Genomic DNA, 26,556 nt, shown 5'->3' with positions numbered 1-26,556 from the left:
TCAGCTCCCAGTGTAAGTCTCGCGAGAGCCGCGGCTCTCGCGAGACTTACACTGGGAGCTGACAGAGGGAGCTGCACAGACCGCGCGGAGGAGGAGGGAGCTGACAGGAGCTGCAGAACAGGTAAGTACAGCTCTGACAGCCCCCCTCTCCCCCCCCACTGAACTACCAATCCCACTGGACCACCAGGGAAGGAGCCCCCCTCCCTGCTATGTATCAAGCAGGGAGGGGGGACGAAAAAAAAATATAATTAAAAAAATAATAATAATAATTCAATTAAATAATAAATAATAATAATAAAAACATATAATAATATTAAAAAATAAAAAATAATAATTAATAAAATAATTAATAATATATCAAAATGCCCACCCCCACCAACACATACACAAACACACACTGCATCACACACACACTGCATCACACACACTCACACTTCATTCATATACACACACTGCACTCATATGCACACACTGCATTCATACGCACACACTGCATTCATTATATACACACACTGTAAATAAATATTCAATTAATATAATTTTTTTAGGATCTAATTTTATTTAGAAATTTACCAGTAGCTGCTGCATTTCCCACCCTAGTCTTATACTCGAGTCAATAAGTTTTCCCAGTTTATTGGGGTAAAATTAGGGGCCTTGGCTTATATTCGGGTCGGCTTATACTCGAGTATATACGGTAAATGCTATCAATGCTTCTTTAAGTTAAAGTTGTTTTAGTGCTTAGAGTATCTGTTTAACTAGACTAAAATACATTTTCGATATTTTGGCCATGTATTTATGTTGATAGAGAGAGAATAATAATCTTTAGAAAGAGATGCAAAGCTCAGTTAGAATTGCAATCATCACAACATGTTGTACAGCAATCGATTAGAACTAAATGACAGATGGAGCCATCCAAGTAAAAACAAAATCTGTATAAATAATGTAAATATAGCTTTGATGACCGTTTTATTTTTATTTTACCTTTTTAATTGAAAGAAGAAAAAAAAAAACACGGTATAAATTAATGTTTTCCATTTTAACAAATTTCAAAACACTCCAGGCTTAACCTCTGTTGTCACAAAAGGCACAGAAAAAGCTGTGCATTATTAAGAGCAGGGAGATACTCAGACTAAATTTACTGCTTCCCTTGTGCTATTACTAACAAAACGCACAGCTGTAAACTTCAGCACAATGCCTATATATTATACAGTTCCTATCATATAAAGTAATTACTCATTTTCTCCATAATTCCTTCCTTATTTTCTACAATGCATGTAGATGATTGCTCTAGATTATAGCAATGCCCTTCATGTTGAAACTAAGTTTAAGTAGAAACCACTTTCATATAGACAAATTAATATATCGCTTGTATCACCTTAAAATGACAGTCAAGTCTTATGACCAGTTACCTATTTATTGAATGTATTTGTACAATATTAAAGGGATACTAAGAGCATTGCAAAGAACTACCCAATCATTGTCTACCTTTGTCATGGTAGCTTATGTGTTGGCACAGGGTGTGCCACACAATGGAGACATCCTGCAGGTGTAAAGGGGACCTTTCTAGAAGTCCCTCTCTTCTTTCCAGCGGTTCTCACGCCAACCGCGATAGCTCCGACCCTTTTTTATGATGCTGCACCTGCGCGCAGATGTCATGAAGCTAATGACGTCACGGCCTGCCAAAACGGTCGAATTCAACCATTTTTGGGGGCATGGCTACAAATTAAAGGAACACGGTATACAAGGGGAGTTCAGGACGTCTCATTGCCCTGTTGTGGTTCTGTATAGTCCCAATAGCGTGTTATATATTTGTTTATATCTTTTGGTTCTGACTTTGGCTACGTTCTACTATTCTACCTTCTGTATTTCTTTGACTCTGCTCTTGTATTCTCACTGTTCCTGATTTCTGGCTCCCCTGGCCTCGGCTTGTTCCAGATTACTCTCTGTCCTTGTGACGTTAGCCCGGCCATTCTAAGGTCCGGTATACGTTACAATTCTACTACACTCCGCGTGTTGGATCCCTATATATTCCTGACACCATTAATGTGTTACTTTTAAAAGCAGTGAGTCAGAAAGAAACTAATTATTTGTAGGTGTGCCCATATATATGATTATATATTTCTTACCTGCTCTATGTTAAATTTAGTATATATTGTGTATTAATATTGTTTTTGTATTTTATTGTACCCTATTGTATCAATGCAATGTTTTGTGGACCCAGGACATACTTGAAAATGAGAGAAATCTCAATCTATCCTTCCTGGTAAATTATTTTATAAATAAATAATATACCTATAACACACAGGGACGTAAGGCGTCCATCTGCCCATACAAGTTATTGCATTGCACCCCACTCGTTCCCACAGTGTTTGACAATAGCTGTCTGGTTTGTTTGTGAGCTCCTGTATCCCAAGTTATATTTCATCATAAAAAGTTATATTAAAAAAAAAAAAAAAAAGGGAGCTAAACAGAAAGGTAGTAGAGGCAGTGAAGTGGTACTAGTTGTTTCATGAATTACTGCCAATTGCTGAATGGCAAAACACGTTTCCCCTACTTGGGTTTATACTCTGCATGTCTAAAAAGAAAAGCAACAGGATGGCTAAGACTGGCAGTGAGGTTTCAGCAACTTCCAAATCTCTACAAACTGTTAACTGTAAAACACTTTTGATAAAGCCTATCCAAGGAGAAACGCGTTAAGTGTATTGTTTATAACTTTTTTATCACTATTTTATTATATATTGTATTTCCTTTATTATATTTTTTTAACATTAAAGTACTTTTCTAATTGGACCTAACTTTGCTGCTGTCGGATTGTTTGGAGCTATATCCCTGGTGGGGATCGCACCACCCAAGCGCTTTGGATTGAGCAAACCGGAACTTGCTCATTAGCATGTGAGTAGGCTTAAATTATTTATTTATGCTTACACTCCTTTTTTACGGTGTACACTATTGTGGTTCTGTTTGTTTATCTCCACATATACACGGAGGGAAGAATTTGCATTTACACCTGTATCCTTGAGTGGGGATCATACCACTTCAAGCGCTATCAGAGGAGCCAGGTTTTACGGCTCCATTACATGTGAGTGCACATTTTATAGTTTTTACCTACCCTTGCTTCATAGCTCTACATACTTCACCATATATGATTTTTATTTGTTTGTTTTTTACGAGGATACCCCCTACCACACCTATAACTTGAAGAATTGCCTCTGCACTTGATCCATAGGCAGGGATTATTCAGCCCAGGCGCATACACTGGAGCTGTATTGAAGCCCCAGGAAAGTGTAAGTGCACATCTGTTATTTTACTTATCACCACTACAGTTTTAAATACTACACTACTATTCCTTCTCTGGTTCTCTTCACATATACCTTGTCAAGGATTACTGAAGCACTGCACCTACTCCCCCTGTTTTTATCCAGTTTTCTGATCGGAAAAGAGAGACTCCATATTGGTGTTCCAGCTGCTTTTGTACTATTATCACTTTGCTTCCGCGCTGAATTTATTTTTGTGTGATTGTGAAACTGTTAATCCTGTTTAAATGAAGCAAATGTAGGAAACTCCAAGGTCAGTTGCTGATTTTTTATATCTGATCTTGTGACCTTGAAAAAGATTCTAAGGGGTCGAAACGTCGATCATATCACAGATGTAACCATTGATTTTTTTCGTTAAATAATTTAAATATTTAGAAGAACTGTGAGTGCCCCTTTGCCTGCTTCTTGCAGCTTTGTATGGATTTTTGAAGTTTTTTTGTGTATATATTTAACACTGGTAGCACCCAAGTAGAATTTACAATATTCTTCTTTAGGGGAGTGCTGAGCTTTTATATATATATTATATAATTTTACTGCATCATCTACTTCATGTATTTAAAAAATTAAGGTGGTTATGATGTTAGAATGGTTTGAATTGTTACATGGGGTGCACTGCCGCAACTCCCTGCCGACACTACTAATGACAAAGAGCCGAAAGCTCCTCAGTAGGAGCTTTTATTAGTAGCACAGGGCTCGTTTATCGGCTGAAAGAGTCTCAGCCAATGAGCTAAGAATTGCAACTCCACCATTTAATAAGTCAAACAGTATAGACAGTACAGTGAATGGTACAGTACATGCCCCACACACTATGCACAGTAAGTGGAGTTTGAGAAAATCCACATGACCTCTTTGTAGCAAACAGGAATGGTGAAAATCTGCTCATTCCTTCTTCTTCTGTACAGTAACTTTACCATTCCCAATCACTTGGTGCATTAGAAGTGGAGAGAACAGTGATGCAAATTACCAAGAGGGTCCTTTGGCCCATAAAGAAGTCCCACAGAAAACAAAAGTACCTGGTTTCACCTTAACATATTACACAGTAAGCAAAAATGCTACGTTTAAATGTTCATATCGTTAAAGTCATGCGTACATTGAATGTTGTGTGCGGAGTTCTTTGCATATATATAATCTATGGTAACATAAAATGCCAAAAGATGTTTGCCAAATAACTATTGATTTACTATAGGAAGTATACAAGTAAAATAACAATTCCAATAAATGGTAAAAGGTTATTTAGAAAAGCAAAATACGTTATATATTGGTTAAAAATTATGAAAAAGTGCTAATTGCAACAATATAGGTTAATTGTTATGATTTAAGAATTGGTAGCAGCATTGGGAAAAGCTTATCTACTTACGATGGATGGAAAGCACAGCCAGAAAGCCAGTCTGTGTGTCCTTCACCAGTCATAATGATTTCACCGTTGGAGATGGACCACATTTTCCAAAGGCGGTCATCACTAGCGGTTACCAATATGTCTTTTCTTGGATGCAAGGCCAAACTGCAAAGATAAAAGGCATATGAATGAAGCTTAAGATTTCAGTAGTCATCTGGAATCACCAAAACATGCTTAACATTGCTAAATATGTATAAACATCTAGAGGACATGATGGCAGTGCATGCTTAAAAAGGTTACTCTAACCCTTTAGCAGAATTGTTTTTTTTTTTTAAGTTTATTAACTTTAACCCCCCCACCCCCCACCCCCCCATAACCCTGTAATATAATGTAAAACTTACCTTGGATCCTGTGTTTTTAACATTTACATCAAGTTATTAATTTGGTATTAAGAGGGGTAATTAATATGACATGTCTTGTACTTTCCGAGATAAGACATATACATTAACCAGCATTTTTTGGAACTAGAGGCTCTTCTTAGTTTCCATGTTTTTATTTGGCAGCTCAGTATGATGCAGTGCTGTATTATAATAGACCACATTATAATGAACGCCATTGATCACACAAACGTTTAGACTTTAACTCTCAGTAGTGTAATTGATTATTTTTAATAACATTAATAAAACAATTGTTAGTATTAGGTACCATGAGATGTTTGTGGTTGGGAAAAAAAACCCCACCATATTTCATTTGATTCATGCTTACTTAAACTTAAAACTTATAGTAATTATTGTAATTTGTTTCTTTAAAATTGTTTTATTTAAATGATATCTCTTGCATATGTGAACATGTCTTTGTATATACGGGATTAAAAAACATTACAAACATCCCTTGAAATCCCCCACTGGCAAAGACAATGTTAGGAAACACAGCTCAAATGTTATCATAAAAAATGTAATTAATATAAGTTTGATAATTTAAGATGCCTAAGAGACAACACTGAAATATTATGAAATGTGTATATTTCTAGTCCATTTCATCCATATCACAAATGACTGGTTGAATGCTCTCATCATTCTGTTCTCCTCGGTCTCTCCCTATGACAACAATAACTTCAGAACTCAATGCTCCTCTGACTACGGCACTAAAATGGATCTGATGCCTTGTTGGAAATTGCTTTGGCTCCACGTTTCCGACAGAGATATCAGAGTTGGAAATCGTGCCTTGATGCCTTAAGAGTGTCTCTGCTTGACAGGAGCTATCTAGCAGAGACACCTGGCTAGTTTCAATGTGCTTTATCATGCCCGCTCATCGGGTTCCATTACAGAGCTATCTATATGTTTGTAACAGAGAAGAGAAGGAGAGACTGTAAATTAAAATATGGCAAAAAAAACACATTTAAGTTCTCACAAAACTCTGAGCCTGTCCTTGAAAATAACAGTGATATGTATGTATTTTGGCTTGATGTCTTCTCGTAACAAGGCAGTTGTCTTGGGCTAGCAGAGTGTTCGTGAAATAGGGAAACTATAGCTAATTCTTTAATGTAACTAAGTCTTGTGTGCCTTCTTTCTAAGAGAGGTTTGGAGAATTCAAGCCACTTCACTTGACTACATCCCCCATTACTATTATCAAGCAGGTTGATGAGTACATGAAATACAACAACAGTGGTGCAACTGTCTGCTTAACACCGGCTTCAGTTAGAGGTTTGAGAGCAACAGCCTGACAACAACTGGTGGTCAACAGTTTACAAGATTATTATGCCGTTCATATTTAACACAGACCTAAGTGATACATTTACTAGTAATTAAGCTTTGCATTGTTCTATAGTTTTATATAATGGTATTATATACAGGTCTACTTGGCTTGGGCTTAGGGTGGCAGGATGGGGGTCTGCTGCAGGATCCCAGCAAAACCTTTTTTATTTTTTTAATTAAAATCAGTTTTTCCTTTTTTTTTTTTTTTAAATGATCTTTATTTGATTTATAAAAGACTTAACATACATAGAAGGGAGTATAACAGTCCTCCCAAAAAACATACAATTACTAAAGAGAAGTATATCTTTTTCTTTTGTAGAAAAGTCTGCATACACCTTCCAAATACTTTTTACAACACAGATAAAAAAATAAATAAATAAACAAGACAAGACAAGTATTGGTCATTCTCTATCACATCATAATACTAGGTCAGAGAGCTCGCACACTTACTACCAAAACCCCCCCAGAGAAACAGAAAACAAAAAGGAATAAGCTCAGAACCAAAAATACATCCAAGTGATTAAACAGTAATAAGTATACTAAAAACCCTGGCCAATCAAAGTATTCATATCATGGATCAGTTTTATAACAACAAATGCCAGAAGACTCCTGGACTTTAGTTGCAACCTTCTTTCCTTCCTCCTACCCTCATGTAAAGTAAGATGTGGGGGGAAGAGAGGGTGGCTTGGTCATTAAAATTGCATGTCTAACAGTATGTGACTGTGTGCTTATTACCGTAGTTTGTCTATATATGTATATATGTGACTTAGTTTGATTGTGTGACTGTGTGTGATTGCGTGTGTATATATGCATGTATGCAACTGTGTGTGATTGTTTTTGTATGTGATCTTGTGTATGATTGTGTCTCTATGTATATACATGTTTGTGTGGTTATGTTAATACAAATACAAAAAGAGAAGTCCTGCGCTTAGTCCCATTACTGCTGGGCCAGCAGCAACGACTACAATACACATCAGCCCCAATATATAGTAAAAACCAAAGAAAAGAAAATGTTACTTGCGCTTTCTCCTTAATCCCTATGTATATTTAGACAAATGGAGGTAATTTAGTTGCTCCAATGGCCATTGGCGGGAATGCCCGCCTGCCAACGTCAAGGCAGACCCCCCTAAGCGGGTCCTAACACTGACCCTTCAGCCTGCTTCCTTGAGCTTCTGGCAAAGATATCTCTAATGAGACAGAAAGGGGTATTTTTTATATACACCCCTATACTTATTAACCCTTAATAGGGAACACATGGGATGGGCAGCAGCATTGTAATCAGGCTGCATTTAGTTGCTCCAATGGCCATTGGAGGGAATGCCCGCCTGCCAACGTCAAGGCAGACCCCCCTAAATTCTCTTTTTGTATTTGTATTTACTTTGTATTCTCTTTTTGTATTTGTATTTACTTTGTATCACACAGCCTGGTTACAATGCTGCTGCCCATCCCATGTGTTCCCTATTAAGGGTTAATAAGTATAGGGGTGTATATAAAAAATACCCCTTTCTGTCTCATTAGAGATATCTTTGCCAGAAGCTCAAGGAAGGAGGCTGAAGGGTCAGTGTTAGGACCCGCTTAGGGGGGTCTGCCTTGACGTTGGCAGGCGGGCATTCCCTCCAATGGCCATTGGAGCAACTAAATGACCTCCATTTGTCTAAATATACATAGGGATTAAGGAGAAAGTGCAAGTAACATTTTCTTTTCTTTGGTTTTTACTATATATTGGGGCTGATGTGTATTGTAGTCGTTGCTGCTGGCCCAGCAGTAATGGGACTAAGCGCAGGACTTCTCTTTTTGTATTTGTATTTACTTTGTATCACACAGCCTGGTTACAATGCTGCTGCCCATCCCATGTGTTCCCTATTAAGGGTTAATAAGTATAGGGGTGTATATAAAAAATACCCCTTTCTGTCTCATTAGAGATATCTTTGCCAGAAGCTCAAGGAAGCAGGCTGAAGGGTCAGTGTTAGGACCCGCTTAGGGGGGTCTGCCTTGACGTTGGCAGGCGGGCATTCCCTCCAATGGCCATTGGAGCAACTAAATGACCTCCATTTGTCTAAATATACATAGGGATTAAGGAGAAAGCGCAAGTAACATTTTCTTTTCTTTGTGTGGTTATGTGCCTATGTATGTAAGCTACTGTGGGTGATTGAATCTCTATATGCACCTGACTGTGTGTTTATAGGTAAGTGTATAAGCATACCTCTCAAGATTTAGAGATACGATATCAAGAGATGAGTGAGCGGGCCCTGGAACTTGCATCACTGTCGATACTCAAATATGCAGCCTTCCCAATGAAGGGGCATGTCAGCCTGTCTTCAAGCATGTCTTCAAGCATGCCAAGCTGCTAGACCTCCTCCAGACCAGTTCATAGTGTAGAGGACCATGCAGAGAGCGCTTTCTGCGTGGTCCTAGTACCTGTAGGGAAGGTCCAGTGTGTCTAATGATGTGTTTGCACTGTGCTGTCCTTGGACAGTTCCCTGGTGTCCCAGAATCCATGGACACCAGATAATAAAATGGGGAAAGCAGGACAGGACTCTAAAATAGAGACTGTCCCACCTAACTTGGGACAGTTTGGAGATCTGTTATATGTATGTATGAGCGAATGATCTTGTTGCTTGGTAAATGGCTAGTTGTATATGTTTATGAGAAGGGTAAAGCATATGGAGAGGGGGAGAATTAACCTTTACGGCCAAAGGGCAGCCAAAACTGAAATGCATTGATCATTATACAGTCAGGCTGGTCTGGTTAACTAGGCATATCTCTCTAATGCATTAAATAAAACAACCCCACTGTCCAAAACCAATATTTATTGAGTAAATATAAAAAATCACGTAACTTCTCAATGCGCATCATATATTCACACACAAAATGAAAATGTATCCTTCAAATGTATGAATGTACTTAGTAATGCTCCCTGAGAAGCAGTAACCTCATTACACAATTCCTTCAAAACCCTGAATCTCAGAGACTAATCAAAACAGCATGTGGTTTGTTGATGAATATTTGTTTAGCTATTTGGGTATACAATAACACAAACGTCACAATTTTGATAATGAACTGCCACACTGTCCAATTAGTTAGGCACACTGCTGCAATGCCGCAGATGTAGGTGTACTAATGTGTGCATAGGGTTTACAAGGCCACTCCTCATATTCATGCTGTAGTTTTCTCCACATTGAGATTTCCTTGGTTATGCTTTTGGAGAAAATAAAAAAGTAGAAAATAAAAAAAGTTATGCAGCTTTCTAAAACAAAGCTCCAACCCTATAGGCACACTGTCCCTTTTTTCAAAACACCTACCTGGATTGGCCTAAACATCAGTGTATGTAAGAATTCAGTGTGAGCTGAGCTGTTCCTATGACTTTCCCCTCTAGCCAATATACTGTATATAGTATCAACACTTAAAGATAAAGGATGAGGGAAGTGTCCCTGGCAATGACCATAGTGGGCAAACCAGCCCCAGAGAAGTGGTGGGCCCTCTGCTGTCTACTGAACAGACGTGGAAGCCTGGCGTCAACCTGGCCCCGCACACAGCACTCAATGCTGAAGCACTCTCCATGGTCCTACTGCCCACCAAATAGTGCAAGTGTGTCTAAGGTCTCTAATGATGCGCAAGCACTGTGCTGTCTGGGACAGTTCTTTGGTGTGGAATAAGAGGACAGTGGTTGGCTCATACGGAAACATTGGGTTTACCTCTTTATCCTGAAAATGGGTGGTTACGTCTTAGCTCCCTGGCAATCATTGTTATTATTTCTGCGCTTTGCACATGGCAGTCAGCATAGCTTGTGTTTTTCTGTTTGTTTTTTTGTTATAGTTGTAAGTTATTTATATTATTATATTATACATTACATTGATTATATTTGTAATGTATAGCATTTACCGATAGCACAGAGCAATTAAATTCCTTGGCTTTTGCATGAAAGATCGAAGACCAATAGCAATCACCAGGTGATTGGAAGGGTTAATATCAGACGTGCATGGTCAATCCAACTGTATAGTATAGTATATTGAAAGGAAAAGGCTCCATGATAAAGTATGACTCTGGGAATGCCCATAACTGAAAGAGGAGGTAACAGGCTTCTAAAAAAGACAGTCCACACACTGAGCTTGTTTCCTTAAAAGAACCATTTTATGAGAGGTTGTATCACACATTAGGTGCATGGGTTAAGATTACTATGTATTTCAATGATGTCCATGATTTTATTGGAAGCTCAAGCAGCCATTTTAACACATCCCCTTGGTTAGCAGCATTAACCTTGGCAGAGAGTCTGCATAGGATTCCAGGAGAGGCTTATTTAGCATGGTGTAATGCTTCTTCCATCACGGTGTCAGAGAACTATAACATATTAGTTTACTGGTAAGCTGTGGGCATCTATTCCTCACACTGACAGTAAAGGGGCCATTGTGTTTTGATTTAGACTGACACTGATAATCTGCATGCTAGATCCAGAGAGATAGAGGGGCCTGGGCAAGCATCCTGAGTCATAAGTAAAATAACTAGATGAAAGATTTAACAATGGCTGCTGGTGACCTTGAGCTATGAATACTAATGGTACTGTATAATGATATCTGCTGTACATTCAGTACTATACTAGATATATAATATTAAATCATATTATTGGTGTTACTTGTAAGACTATATCTACAGCAAAATTCATTTCATAAGTAAAAAAACAAACTAAAAACATAAGGAACACTATATCCCTCTAGGTTTTTTTTTTTTTTTTCTGTGTCTAAACTAGTAGTGCAAGGTAATTACGATTGCAGGGCCCCCCTTTTTAATAAAAATAAAATAGGAAAATACCACTTTACTTAAACCGCCTCGTCTGAACAGTCTGATCTGCCTCCCTGATGTCATCAGGCTTGGTGACATTTTGTCCAGTCCAAAGTTTCTCATATAGAAGCAATGTTTACATTGCAATGTTTACATTGTGGGCAGGACTACTGCACCTAGACCACTTTATTGAGATGAAGTGGTCTGGGTGAGTATAGTGGTCTTCATTATCTAATCTTTAGTAATTTAACAACAAACAGGAATAGAAACCCAAACTGTGAAATTTAGGCTAAAATAGCCAGGCTATGCCCATTGCCAAGATGTAATATTTTCCCCAATATTGGCTATTTTAGCCTATATGTTGTAAATCATTTTATAATTCGATCAGTATGGTACCTAGTGAATAGACTCCCAAGATGAGCATAGACAATTGGCACCATGTGACTGCTTTAACATGCAGAATTCAAAGCAATCCAGGTAAGACAAGGACATATCTAAACTTCCCTATGGTTCCTCATCTGTAGTGAACTGACAGTACTTTGAGATCAAGGTGCATTTCTTATATTTATTAGTGTATCTTTCTTTGTTCAATACAGGCAGCTGTTTTAGTTTAAAAAATATGTTCTCCTCTCTTTGGCAGTAAGTCCCTTTCTGTCCCCAGGCCTTGATGCTGGTAACTTGATCTTCAGGCTTGCTTATAGTCGCCTAACATTCTCAGGATATTTCAGTTGATCACCTCCACAGTTTGTCACACAGTTTAGGGGATTCTCTTGAGTGGCCAGCGTAAATTAAATGTTATAAAGGCACAATGCCACAAGACGGGCACTAGCACTGACCAGTGATAACAAATTATATAGATGATAGCGGATCATAGCACCTGGGTAAGGTTTATTTTTAAACAAATGACAAAAGAAGAACAGCATGTTTACTGCAGAAAAGAAGATAACATTTTCACTTCTGAAATCCTTGTTATTGGTGGAACTGCATCCAACAACTGAATGTCTCATCCTTGGCAATTGTAACGGCGAGAGACATGCTGTGTGAAACACATGCAGCCGCAAATATAACAAAGGGGAAGCTATGTTCCCGGCTAAATAGATTTTGTACACAAAATGCATTCCCCTTTCAGAAATCACGGATCTTATAAGAAGAATTTATAATGTTTGATTGCACTGAGTCACACCTCTTGCCTATTCTAATGATGCACATGTTTTAGGCTGCGTGGGCCCACAAACATCAATGCAGTGTAATGTATTATAGCTTCTTACAAGTCTTCTGGTGGCTCCTGAGTTTGGACTCACCCTGAAACATGTGAAGGAGTCAGCTTCAGTCTCTATGACCCCAAGAATCTCCCTACTTCCATTGAGACTAGCATAAAATGCAGACACCATCAGTCAAACCTTGAGAGCTTGAAGACATGTTTGCAAAGCCAGTACTGTACTATAGCTAGAATTTAGAACTCCGAGAAGAGTACAACGAAAATGAACAAATATACTCGGGTCCAAATAAGTATCATGCCCCTGAGAGAGATAGAATTGGGAGATATTTTGCTTAATGCCATTCTGAAGATAGAATGCACTAAAGAGGGCTAAGGTACAATAAGAATGGATCCAGAGCAAGACAATGAAAATGGCACAAAGCTGCTGATGCAGCACGAATGAACAAATTCTGTAAAGGATCTGAAGAAAGATGGCTCAATGACAATTGGTGAGAAGAGAACTGGCAGGAAACCAGCTAATAGTTCTTTCAATACTTCATTGCTGTCCTACAATCAGAAAACACATTTGGAAATGAACACATCGTGCTTTAATATATGTCACACTTAAATGTTACAGAACCGATCACTCATGCTCTGTACATTAACATTTAGTGGAATAGAGAGACGACTGGATTTGATTACTTTTAATAAATGTACCAGTTTCATGTATTTTTTATTATTATTTTCACATTTTCTGTTAAAGTTTGTAGAAGAATTTGCAGAAAACTCTTGTGATACATGCATCCATTCATCCAATTGTAAGTTGAATATTATTAATAATAGCAGGTATTGGCTTGCAGCAGCCAAATTGGGTAAAACGTTAATGGCTTTAGATAAGGGGATGGATTCTATTACCAGAGATAGGTTTAGCTGTGATAGTTGAATAGTAATTTTCCTATAGACTGCAAAAGGAAAATTGTTATTCAGTTACAGAGATATAGATATCTCTGGTAATTGAATCCATGCAAAGGTCCTTAAAGTTGAGCTATTGCCTAATGACAAATTTACATTAATCAATACAGTATAAATGAAATTGTCTTACATGAGTATTATTTTTAAGGAGTTGTGCAGTTTCAATGATACTTTTTATACTTAATTTGGATTCAGGAGTTGAAGACTAAGGAGACTTCCCTGTTTGCCCTGAAATTCAAGGTTTGATTGGTACTTTCGGACCTGTAGGGCAGCTCAGTAATGGGGGTTAAGATTTTCCAGGTAGCCAACAAACAGCCATTCTACAACCCACTCTTTTGATGGCCCCTTGTGCCCACTTTTTTTAGGAGGTTTCCTGTTCGGGAAGGGCTTCCTGTAAAAGTTGTAAATCATGGGATTTACAGCAAACATAAGAAAGTCAAAGGATGGTATGCGTTTTTATATTTAAAGTACATTTATTTTTTGCACGTTTTTATACAATTTCTAACACATTTAAATTGGGTTCAAATGTTTAAATGTTTAAATGTATCTCCATTACATTTAGGAATTACTTACTCTTAAGAAACAGCAATGGTGATACAATATTAAAAAAAAAAGTGCAGAAATCCAATAAAATTCTAATTTCGTGCTTATTTAGGTAATACAGCAACTGTGGTTTTTCACATAAAACCACTGTTCATTCGGGATTGTGTTTGACTTAAAGGGACACTATAGTCACCAGAACAACTACACCTTAATGACGGCACAAGCACTGATGTTCAGCCTCTCCACAAATGCATGGAGTTGCTGAACTTTTCCTACAGAGATGCAGTGATTCAAGGCATCTCTCTGAGGAGATGCTGATTGGTGCAGCGCAGCAATAGCCTCTCAAATGCTAAAAAACGATATTCCATACAGGGCAGGTGCCTACTCTGCCTAATGGGAAATTCACCCTTAGTAGTAGGCAGATTGAGCATCGGGACATGTGATTGTGTTAAGAACATAGAGGATACAGAAGCATTCTGATTAGGATAACCGAAAGGATAAAGTCAAGAGAACTAAATGACAAAACTAAACAACATACCAAAGATGGATGCAAATGCTAAAAAGTGCAGTAAACGATATATCCACACGTAACAGAGATACCATGGAACTCTAGATCATGGAACTAAATCAGCGTGTTAACCCGTCCCAAAAGAATAAAGGAAATATTTTTGGAACAACGTTTTACTAACAATAGAACATATATGCTTTCTTAATCTAAACACACACACACACACACACACACACACAGGAAAAAAAATAGATTCTTACTTTCTCAGAAAAAACACGAAATTGCTCACAGCCTACTGAAAGTTCCAAGTCCTTGTGCTGAGTGAGATGTGAATAGCCATGTGTCTGAGACACAGCTTACTTTACAATATATGACAAGCATTATGGAAATATAAAGAGACAGTAAAAAGAAATCATTCAACTGCACAGGCTTCTATTTCTTCACCTTTGCTCCCATCTAAATGAGCATGTTTTGGAGGGGTCACACTAAGCCTAGACTACCTGTCTTAATAATGAAACATCCATTTTCAGGCAATACGCTGCCTCAGCTAACAGCCCACACTGGAATTTCACCTACTAGACATATCATTTGATTGCCATATGCCTTAGCAGCAAAACAGAAAGATAAATACAAAGACCTAAAATATATTGGTACAAAAATTAAGATCCCCAAAAAGAGAGACCATTAAATGGGAATTAATACAGTTTACATATGCTGCTGTTAAATGGACACTCAACTTTCTGTCAACTGCTCAAACAATACTACACAAAATATTGATTGCTTATTTTATGGACCCAAGAGTGACCAGGATTCAGATTAGGTATCTATAATGACTTGGCTGTTTTGCCAGCTGTATATAGGCGTTTCAAGGCCATTTCCATCACTCAATTGATATAAAATGGGAGAGCCAGTTATGCTCTGAGTTACACTGCTGATGTATTGCATCTTAAAAGGAGTAATCAGCCTAATGTGCAAGTGCGCAGGATTAACAGGTAGGGCATCAAGATAGCCAACCAGAGCTCTCAGGAGCAGAGTGTTTCTAAAAACTATTAACCATTGTCAGAAGATTCCTGGTTACACCTTCTGCAGCATGAGAAACATTAAAGGGACACTATAGGCATCAAAACAACTTTAGCTTACTGAAGCAGTATTGGTGTACACAACATGCCCCTGCAGTCTCAGTACTCAGTTCACATCCGTTTAGAAGTTAGGCATACCTCCCTGCATGTGCGTTACACAGCCTTCCTAAACACGTCCTGCAAAGAATCATCTAATGTTTACACTTTCTTTATTGCAAATGCTGTTTACTTTAGAATTTGTTATCTCCTGCTCTGTTAACAGCTTGCTGGACCCTGCAGGAGCCTCCTGTATGCAATTAAAGTTCAATTTACAGAGCAGGAGATAACAATTTTTAAATTAAGTAACATCTGATTAAAAAAATGTTGGTTATGTTGTCAGCGCTTAGTCGATAGTCCCCTTAGATTGAATGAGGGGTATACACTTACACAAATGTGTCTACAACAATTAGTATCAGCTATATGATACAGTATAGAAAATAAAAGTATCAATGCTGCTAATTGCAACAATAAAGGTACAATGTGGAGCAAAATAATAATAATATAGCAGTCCAAAGTGTGTAATATAATGGCAGGGTCCAAAGAAAAGTGAGGAAGTCCACAAAGTTGTTGGAAACATACACTGATGCTGGAGATCCAGGAAAAAGTTGTGGTGCTTATTTCTAAGAACCACGTAAAAGCTTATCTAGCTGTAGTCTCTCCTCCGTTCCAAGAACACCGTCCGGCTTGCAGGTGAAGGCAGCGTTTGCCTCGTGCACTGGGGAAAGCTGAATGTTGGATAAAGTCCTCCTCCCCGCAGATGTGCTCCGGTTGGCAAAGGAAAATAGATGTGTTGGCAGCCACACAGAAAGAGTATAAAATATGAATGAACACCTAATCAACGCGTTTCGCCCCTCTAATGTGGGCTTTTTCTAATGTGGGCTTTTTCAACATAACCAAAAAATGTTCATGCTTTGAATTTGGGAAATTCCTTTTTTTGTTTAGCAGCTGTTATCTAGAGGTACTTTGTACCATTCCATACAAGTTGATTATTTACATTATTTACATTGTTTTCATGAAGGCTGTGTCAGTCACAGTCATGTTGCTAGGGCTGCATAAACAGAAACAAAAGTGATTTAATTTCTAAATGGCAGATAATTGAGCAGTCTACACGGGCATGATCTGTAGACAAAAACTGCTTCTTTAAGCTAAAGTTGTTTGTTGACTATAGTGTCCCCTAATGAGGCACATGCCCTACACTCAATGGAGACAGAGCAAGAATTCCATAGAAAATGTATGGTATGGTAGGGCAGGTATAACAAATTTGGACTGTCCTGCCAGATTTAGGACACTTGCAGGCCTCATGAACAGTCCTGATTTCAAGGTGACGCTTCCTATTTTAGGGTCCTGTCCAGCCATCTTGACTTTGTTCCGTGTTCTCCCACTTTTTGGGATACCAGGGATCTATCCCTACAAAGCAAAGCATTAACACATCATTAGATGTGCTCACACTGCACTAGGACCATGCATAGAGTTATTTAGTGTACCTGAAATGTTGGACGTATGCACTTGAGAGTTATATACGTCTTGTAAATCTCAAGACGAAAATAAAAGAGCCAAATATTTATAGAAAATGTTTTGTTGTCTATACAAAACAATATCCCTATTTCCTCTCTAACAGAGTTGCTAAGAGTGTGGCATTTGGTTAAGAAAAGGTTGAGAAACAAGGCTGTAGAATATCAGATCTTACAGATATAACATTTAGTGGACAAGTAACAATTTGTGGAATGAAAGGCTTTGATGGCACACCAGCATTTGTATATGAAAGCCAGCCTGCCTATAAACATGCCACATCCATCGCCACTTGGAAGATGTTTGCTGCTGTTTACAAACAACATTAGTGTGCTTGATCTGAAAGTGAACAGTGACGGCAGCAAGCAGCGAAACAGACAAAAGTGCCTGCCAATATTATTGTTTGCTGCCATCGCCGGCTGACTAACTTCACACACAAAAGCACCACATGGTACCAGAGACGGCTTGAGCTGCATAAAGACTACACGCTTGCTGGGTTATTTCCCTTTGTGCCGCGTACAGACTGTACAGAATTATCAAAGGCTAAGCCAGCAGAGAATAAAAAAAAATAAAAATAAAAAATACCACCAGCAACAAGTCAGCTTTCATCACCTGGGCACTCAATGAAGCGTTTTTGTTCCTTAAGCCACAAAATAAATCAGTGTGTTTCCAAATATTTCAATAGAAGTGCATACACCTGTTATAGTGACAATAATAAAATCATATAATCAGCCTCATTCATACTCACATATGTGTGTACTATGATCATTCAGCATATGACCGTGTACTTTAACTTACTAAATTAAATTGAGAACTGTCCCTTTTCTGGAATTTATACCATTGAATAAAACAATCACCTATAAATTGTGAAAGTTTTTTCATGATAAGCTCCATTTTCATTTAAAATGATACAAAGATTTCAAAAATGAGATAATACAGGTCAGACAATAGTTCTTGGCTGACTAATGTCAATTCTGTGCATATTCCTATTAAAAAAAAATTGAGAGTGGTCAGCTGACGCTCTCAGTCAATGAATGCCCAGCGGATTCGACTTTCAGCTTCTGCAACTCTGCAGAAGCCAAAGGTTATCACTCGCAACAGGTGATCCCAGGATCCCAGGTAAGAGGACAAATGTTGCAAAATGGTTTGCCCCATTGCTGGGAAACCTAGCCAATGTACTCTTGGCATCATAACCACTACAGCAGGCTTTTCTAGTAATGATGCTTGGAGTAACTCTTTAGTGTACCTTTATCACAAAGATTTTAATATTTTTACTGTATTCACCATTTATCTGTTTAAATACAAAAAAGCATGTTTTCAGTTTATCACCTTAACATTGTTTTACTTTAATATTCCAGTTAGGGCAAGAATGAGGCTGTCCCAGACAAAAAGGGCATTCCTTGCCCTCTCACGTAGAGACAGGTCCTAAAATGATTTAAGGGTTCTGGTTGGTAGACTCTGCAAAGCTTTGTTTCACTACCCCAACCTAGAGAATTTTTCAAGAAGAAACAGTAATTTAATTTATAAAACCTAATTAATTTAAGTTTATGCAGACTAATGCAAAATGTTCAACTAATGTACAACTTATTATGATCTAAAATGTCATTACATCTATTTGTAGACCTCAAGCTAAAGACTTTGCACTCAGCTCGATGTTAGGAACAGTATGGCCACCTGTTCTAGAAATATGGTCCAGGCATTAAGCTGTGATAGATGGCCTGTGCGCTACGAGACATTGAGCTGTCAAAATTAATCCTGACCTCCCCACATGCCTACATGAATCCGTTCTTAATCACAGTGCTTTTCTTCCTTGCAGGACACTGGTATGTGCAAAATGACAAATCTGTTTTCAAAAAGGTTCTCAAACAAAGTTTGACAAACATACTGAGACTCGACGGGACTAAGACTTTAATGGTCTTGCAGAACTACATCCTACTGCATAATAAATGATAGGTTGTACTAAGACATAACATAGGCAGGCCTTTTATACTTCCAGATAAAATGTGTTGTTAATGCATTTATAAAAACAAAACAAACAAACAAACAAAAAATAATAATTAAAGCTACAGTCAGAATATATAATTTAGATTTACAAAAGAAACCGTTGTTCTAAAGTCACTGAAATAGAAGCACCAGGGTCCGGGAAACCAAGATTGCAATATAATTTGTATATGAAGAATTGAAATAAAATTTGAATATAAATGCTGAATATGTCAAATTTTATATAGTATAAATATATATATATATATATATTTTTTTATTTCATAGTCATTCATGTATTTAAAGGGACACTCAATTTCCCAAATTAAAAAAAATGTAAAAATCACGGTGTAGTACATATTGCATATCTCAAAACAGCTTGCAAAGGTAGCAGATCTCCTGTTTGAAGCCAATTAGAATCTTCCCAATGCAGTTTTTGCAAGGCAGGTGCTTTGGGCAATTGCCTGCCCCTTGAGTTTAGCTCCACAGAGCTAAACAATCTGAAAGTAACAAGACTGACTGATTGACAACCAGGGGTGTAACAAGGTTATTTTATTAAAGTGCCAATTTTATACTAAAATATGCACTTCTTTGTAAGCTCAAGAAAGCTTCTTCCGAGTGAATCTTGGTCCTCAAATCAAATGCTGCTCATATCAACCTCTGATTGGAGGAGTGCAGCGTTTGGCCACACATGACTAGTTACAATTTATTGCCCTATGAGAAGCAATAGATTTGAGGAGATTGTCGGTGATATCAACTTGAATGACGATATCACTGGAAGAGGAGCAAAAGGCTGCAGCGGGAGTCCCCGTACTGGAAAAGGCACTGGAAAAGAGACAAGTAGTCTTTATTTAACTTAATTCTACTAAGCAAATGTGTTGGACAGTGATAACTTTGCTATAAGGGAATATATAGTCCCAAAATAACAATTGCACTATTTGTGACCAAAAAAAAATCTCTCTTAGAAAGTCACAATGTCTGGTCAAACCTTTAATCATTCTATCTCAAATGTGGTATAAGTCACAATGTCTGGTCAAACCTTTAATCATTCTATCTCAAATGTGGTATAAGTGCATCCCGGGTGCTGGCATTCAGTACACAATCAAAGACACTGATGTACTGAATCAGTCAATCATGAAATTCCTAAAAAGAAACTTCCCATGACAGAGTGTTCTCAGTGAGAAAGTTAGCGTCACCAGAACACATACCTAACAAAGGGACACCAGGAAGACATTGGTTGAAAACACTCAACATACCTTATTAACGGGATTTGTGGTATTTCAACAGTATTATTATTATCGCCATTTATATAGCGCCAACAGATTCCGTAACGCTTTACAATATTATGAGTGGGGGGATTTAACTATAAATAGGACTATTACAAGAAAACTTACAGGAACGATAGGTTGAAGTAGGTTGTGTAAGTCCCACATCCCAGAAGGGAAAATGTAGATGTTCTTGGTGAATACCATATAGCACAAATGTCAGATCTGTGCTTACACTAGAGACGTTTTGTTAGGTAATAAACTAATGGGCTAAGTATAGATACACATTTTCTAAATACTATTCGTTAAAAGGTATTTATAAAAATGGAGAATAGATAGTCCATGTCACTAAATGTTACAAATGAAACAAAACAACAATATTTAATAAGGTATACAAACATATTTTCCCCAAAATAAGTAACTGCCATTTTGCACTCATATCAACTGTGTTCTAGGTATAATTTGGCAAAAGTGATAAAGTGTAGCTAATGAATAATAGAAGGCTTGCTGTGCCATGGTCAGTAGCTCCCCATCATCACTTTTATTCTTAAAGGAACACCCAGACCCAGGGCCATGAGATTAATTACAACAACTGGGTCAAGTCACATGATAGCAACACCAAAGACACAGTCCTTTCAATCCACTGACAGAGGGCTTGTTTCAATGCTTCTTGCAATCCGTTACAGAGAAACAAGTCATTGCCAACATGGCTACCTAACATGGCCACTAACATTCCTTATTCCTAGACATTTCCATACTACAAAGCATTGCTGTTAATGACTAAATATTGTAGTAAGTTTAACCAGCAAAACCAGCTCATCCAGCAAAGTATTAATATGTTGGTGTTGCCATAGCAACACTACAATGACACTATAGGCATGTTGGTATTGCCACAGAAATTCTAGTTGCGCTACTAGGACATACTAAACGGTTCATTTAACTTCACCAAAATATAGAATACCTGTATTTTTTGAATATGGGAAATATACCAACTGTGACTTCCATTTAATATTTTTGGATACGCTTTTCAAATGATTCTTACAAAAAAAATAGTTGATTTTGAAAATGTTTAAATATTGTTAGCTATATTGATATATTTTTATAAATATATATATTTATAAATCAATATAGCTAACAATATTTATATTTATATATATATATATGAAATTATATTTTCCATTCAAAAAAAATATATTTTGAAAAGTATCCAAAAATATGAAATCATTTGAAAAGCTTAACCTTATAATATTTAATTGAGGTCTATGTCAGCAGCGATTTATATCTAACTGAACTTTATATATAGATTTAGAGTGTTTATAGTAGAGTTACTAGAGCAACATCGCCATGCATCTATTGTCCTGGAAGAGTTGCTATGGCAATGATTTGAAAATAAGCCTTTTTGCATGTATGGTTCTTAAAACGATAAACTCTAAATGGTGATCACTATCATTAGTGAAAGACTGAGTTTAATGCAGATGTTAAGCTCGTTGGTGGACCAAGGAATCTTTCAATGCTTAGTCACACAAAATTACCAGCTTTTAATATTAACAATTTTAAATGGTTGTTTTTTTAATGAGAAGCATACATACAAGAACAGAGTAGCTTTGTCACACATTGTCAGGGAGACTTAGGATGTTATCTGCACACCAGAGAAAACTGCAGTGCGAATATTTTGTGCAGCACTTGGTAAAAGTTCAAGGGCATTTCAATCTATGTGTGAGTTTTAGCAGTTTACTGCATATTGGCAGCACTGCTTGCCTACTTTGCTGGGCAGCTGTTTATACTGGCTCATATGTTAAACGTTATTATGCAGCCCGTTAACTGTTGTGTACATCACCAGTGATGCTAATTGAATCATGATCAGTGACAAGAAAATATACAAGGGTTTTTATTCACTGAAGTCTAACCCTGTAAATTGTAGTGAATAAAAAAAAAAGTAAACGATAGTCTAGCTATCACAATATCCGTGTTGGCAAATTTTTCTAAATCAGAATTTTTGCCCGATTTTTGCAATTCAGTTTAACAGATTACTACAGTTTACTATTTAGTGAATACAACCCTGAAAGATCAATGATTATACATTGGAAACTTAACATAAATAGGGAGCTTTTTCCAGCACAGAGGGACAGGATGGAAATTTTAAAAAGGTGAACTATCTGCATACCTTCTTACACTGAGAGGTATGGATTCAGGGGGCTTATCAGTATTGCAGCTAAAGGGGTAACCCGACTGAGATGTCAGCCCCAATCAGACTAGACTACAGGTAGTGTGCTCCGTAAGTACCCTGTACATGGACTCAATGCCCTGCACTCATGCTGAAATGTGGGACACCAGGTATCTTACCGCATTCAATGGGACAGGTCCCATTCAGGATTGTCCTGCCAAACCAAAGACAGTCCGAACTTTATATTTCTGTTTAAATCTGGGTTCTAAAAGCTGATAGCATGCCTAACATAAAAGTAAAGGTTAACAGTTTAGCAATTATTACAACCCCTAATAATACATTCTTTAAGAAGTCCACAATATTTTTGTTGCAGAGGGTGCTATGCACTAAAAGTGTAAAAGCTAAAGCGCAATGTGCCATGTTTACACATCCTGATCTGCCTCCACATCCTGATCTGCCTGACATTGCTGACATCATCAGTATTAAGAATTTCAGCCAATCCAATGATTTGCCATAGGGAAAGCATTGGATTGGCTGAGACTGGAAAGGAGATGGGACGGGGCAGGGTCAAGCCACAGTTTGGTCAATCAGCACCTCTTTAGAGAGATGCATTGAATCAATCATTGGATCACACTGTGCAGATTTCATCTGAGGAGTGGTCACTGGAGGTGTCAATAGGGGGCAATGTTAACACTGCAATGTAAACACTTGTCTAAAAGGAAGTGTTTACATGAAAATACCTACAGGCAATGATTATACTCACCAGAACAACTACATTAAGCTGTAGTTGTTCTGGTGACTATAGTGTCCCTTTAAGTGTAATATTTAGTTTGAATGTATGATAATTTTACATTTAGTGTATAATTCTGATTTATCTCCCAACAAAACTGTTCTAACATAATTAACCAATCTCCACTGCTTGGTCTAATACTTTATTATATGTGTACGTATTATGTAATTTTAGATCCAACCCTATCCTTGCTTTATTCTAAAATACACAAAAATATGATACAATGTTATAACATCTTATGTATGTATAAGGTTTTGGACAATGAGTGTTGCGGAAAAACATTCATTAACCAGTGTGTAATGTTTTAAGAGACATCAAGTTCAATTCTTGTTTCATAGTGCAACCCTGTTGTTTCTGTTTTCTGAGAGATTGCAATATTCTAAAATCACGGTAACGCCTCTAGACATTTAATGTGTTAAAAAATCATTGCGCATTCCCTAATGAATCTCTAAAGCCAAGCATACATCAGATCAGCCCCATTGGTCTCCTTCCCAAGTGGAAGAAGTAGCCAGTATTTTTCTTCAAGCAGTAACATTGCTTTCACAATGACCATACTAATGATAGGGTCGATCTTATGATACAATGTGCATTGCAGCTTGAAGCCTTGATTAAAAGTAGCCTCCGAGATGGAGGAAAATCTCTGTCAGTCCAGGGATTTTAAACGCCTTCTAGATGACTGTAGTGTATTGCTTGTCACAAATGCATGAGAATTTGAGCAGTCCGTTATTTCCACACTGCAGACAAATTTTCATTCCACATAAATACATAGCATTCACCTCTAAAATGCGGTACGTTATGCATTATACATAATATTACATATTATTCTTAAAATTACTTGGGGCCACATGTCATAAAGACAATAGAGGCCAGAGAGACAAATGATGAGAGACCACAGGCTGCAGCACTTTAAATATTAATTGAAATCATTTTTTTTTTCTCAACTCCTCTTGAAATACAGTATTGATACACAGCAACACAATGATTCAGAATATCATGGACTGAGATATGGTATTGAAAACGAAGTCTGCGCATAATAATAACAACAACAAAGTATTTAACCAGGAAAGGTACAATCAGATTACTCTGGTTTTCAAGTACATCCTTAGCCTAACACCCAGGGGTTTGCACATGCACATACACACACACACATACACACATACACACACACACATTAAACATTTTAGTTTTAACAAAACGTCCAGTTTTCATTCGCAGTTTCCAGGTCCAGTACCGCGATTCCAACTTAGTTTCCTGCTGTTCTACTTTTGGGGTCACCAGGGAACTGTCCCCACCAAGCATAGAGCGAGTGCATCATTAGACGTTGGCGCACTATGCGCATGGCACTAGGACCCTGCATAAAGCACCCAACAGGGTCTGCCCTCATTGGGCTGGCCTTGTATGATTGGCAAAACACAGATTAATGAACAGCGCACACACCAAAATACGGTATTAAAGGGACACTATAGTCACCTGAACAACTTCAGCTTAATGAGGTTGTTCAGGTGAGAACTATATCTCCCGCTCCCTGCAGCCTTTCTCATGTAAACACTGTATTTTCTGAGAAAATGCAGTGTTTACATTGAAAGCTAGGAACACCTCCAGTTGCAGTCACTCAGAGTGAACCAGAAAGACTTCTGAGTTGATGGAGGCATAATATGCCTCCATCCACTCAGATCTGCTGTGCACAAGCATCCTGTGATTCAGTATCTCCTCCCACTGCAAGCAGACACTGAACTTTCCGCATAGAGATTCATTTATTCAATTAATCTCTATGGGGAGATGCTGATTGGCCAGGGATGTGTTTGAATCATGCTGGCTCTTGCCCTTGATCTGCCTCCTTGTCAGTCTCAGCCAATCCTATGGGGAAGCACTGTGATTGGATAAGGCTATCACATGTCAGCAGACTGCTTGTTTTTCCTGAGTCTCAGCATGCAGATTTACAGCTTCTGGTTTGAATACAGTAAGATTTTTACTATATTTATGGAGGCTTGAGGGGCCCAGGGGGGCTAGATGGTTATGTTAACACTATAGGGTCAGGAATACATGTAGCTGCACTGGTGACTATAATGTCCCTTTCAATTTTACAAGGCTACTTATAATCCCAATGCAAAATTAATGTAAGAAAAAACAGAATTCAAACAAATACAATATGAATTTTTTTTTTTATTATATATTCACAATGCAGATCCTCTAACAACAGATTCATTATATACACTTTGGTTTATTTAGCACTATTTGATGTGTTTCCCATGTAGGTATGGGCTTTACACAATATGGCCCTGTGATGGAATTGAATCCCCATATTTGTTTGCCAAGAAAGGTGATTTAAAGTAGCTTTGTAAAATGTAAAACTGTGTTTTTGTGTGTACACTATGCTTTACTCTGTATTTTGTAAACATTTTAATCTCTACAGTAGCACCCTTGCTGAGAAATGCAAGTGTGCCCAATTCTCTTTTTTTTACTTTGTATTATTGCCAGGCAGGCTAGCATGCATTTACACCAGTCTAACTTGCCAGTAATTCAGGAAGGCTTGCCCCCTTTCTGGGTGGACAATACCCCTTTGGGCGCAGCTAGTGACACATCACTGGCCCAAACCCTTTACCCACGTATGTCCCGCTTCTCAATATGCCAGAGATGGGCTATATGGTGCTAATATACCTATTTAGATCTCCAACATGGACCTATATTTGATATACCTAGATTGGTCCTCTGCGAGGAAGCACCCCCAATGGCTGTCTAGAGGGCCATAAACAAAGTGCCCAATATATTTTTCTCAGAATTTTTTGTTTCTAAACCATAAAAAAAAATTCTAATATCATATTAAATGTTGAATTGTATCTTGTGTGCTATTTTACATCATGGTATCTTTATTTTATCCTAAGAGGTGTTAGGTTAGTGAATATAAAACCCATGGCGGCTCTTTCTACCTTACTTAAATTTACAGTTCACTACAATTAATAATTTATGATTAACTCGGCATCCGGGTCTGAAACTCAACAATTTATAAAGTATTACAACGATAAGGATAACCAGAATTTACATTTAAAGCAGTTGGCACTGACTGGACAAGGAAGCATTCAACCACCTAATTCAAGGCTGACTTTATCCCAAATTTAGGAGAGAGTGATAGAAAAGAAAGGTTTATAGAGATATGACATCACTTACAGAGGAACAGTAATCATTAAGTAAGAAGTATTTTAAAATACCGGTGGCACAGTTTGCAAAAACAATATAAATTTTAACACGCAAAAAAAAGCACCTAATTATTCATGCCAAACAATATATAATGGTTTAAGCTGTGTTGTAGCTTGTACCGTTCATTTAATTAA

The 26,556-nt window shown here is 37.6% G+C and overlaps 1 protein-coding gene across 1 annotated transcript in view; it reads right to left on the bottom strand.

The window, feature by feature from the left end:
• Positions 1-26,556, bottom strand: part of SPAG16 (sperm associated antigen 16) — a 969,244-nt gene that overhangs the window by 506,709 nt on the left and 435,979 nt on the right. Inside the window, exon 11 of the mRNA XM_063429964.1 lies at positions 4,672-4,815. Within this exon, the coding sequence (XP_063286034.1) occupies positions 4,672-4,815 (144 nt within the window). The remainder of the gene's footprint in view (positions 1-4,671; positions 4,816-26,556) is intronic.

The sequence above is a fragment of the Pelobates fuscus genome, chromosome 8 (assembly GCF_036172605.1).
Source record: "Pelobates fuscus isolate aPelFus1 chromosome 8, aPelFus1.pri, whole genome shotgun sequence".
In the NCBI taxonomy this organism is placed as follows: domain Eukaryota; kingdom Metazoa; phylum Chordata; class Amphibia; order Anura; family Pelobatidae; genus Pelobates; species Pelobates fuscus.
This window is presented reverse-complemented; position numbering and strand designations above follow the sequence as displayed.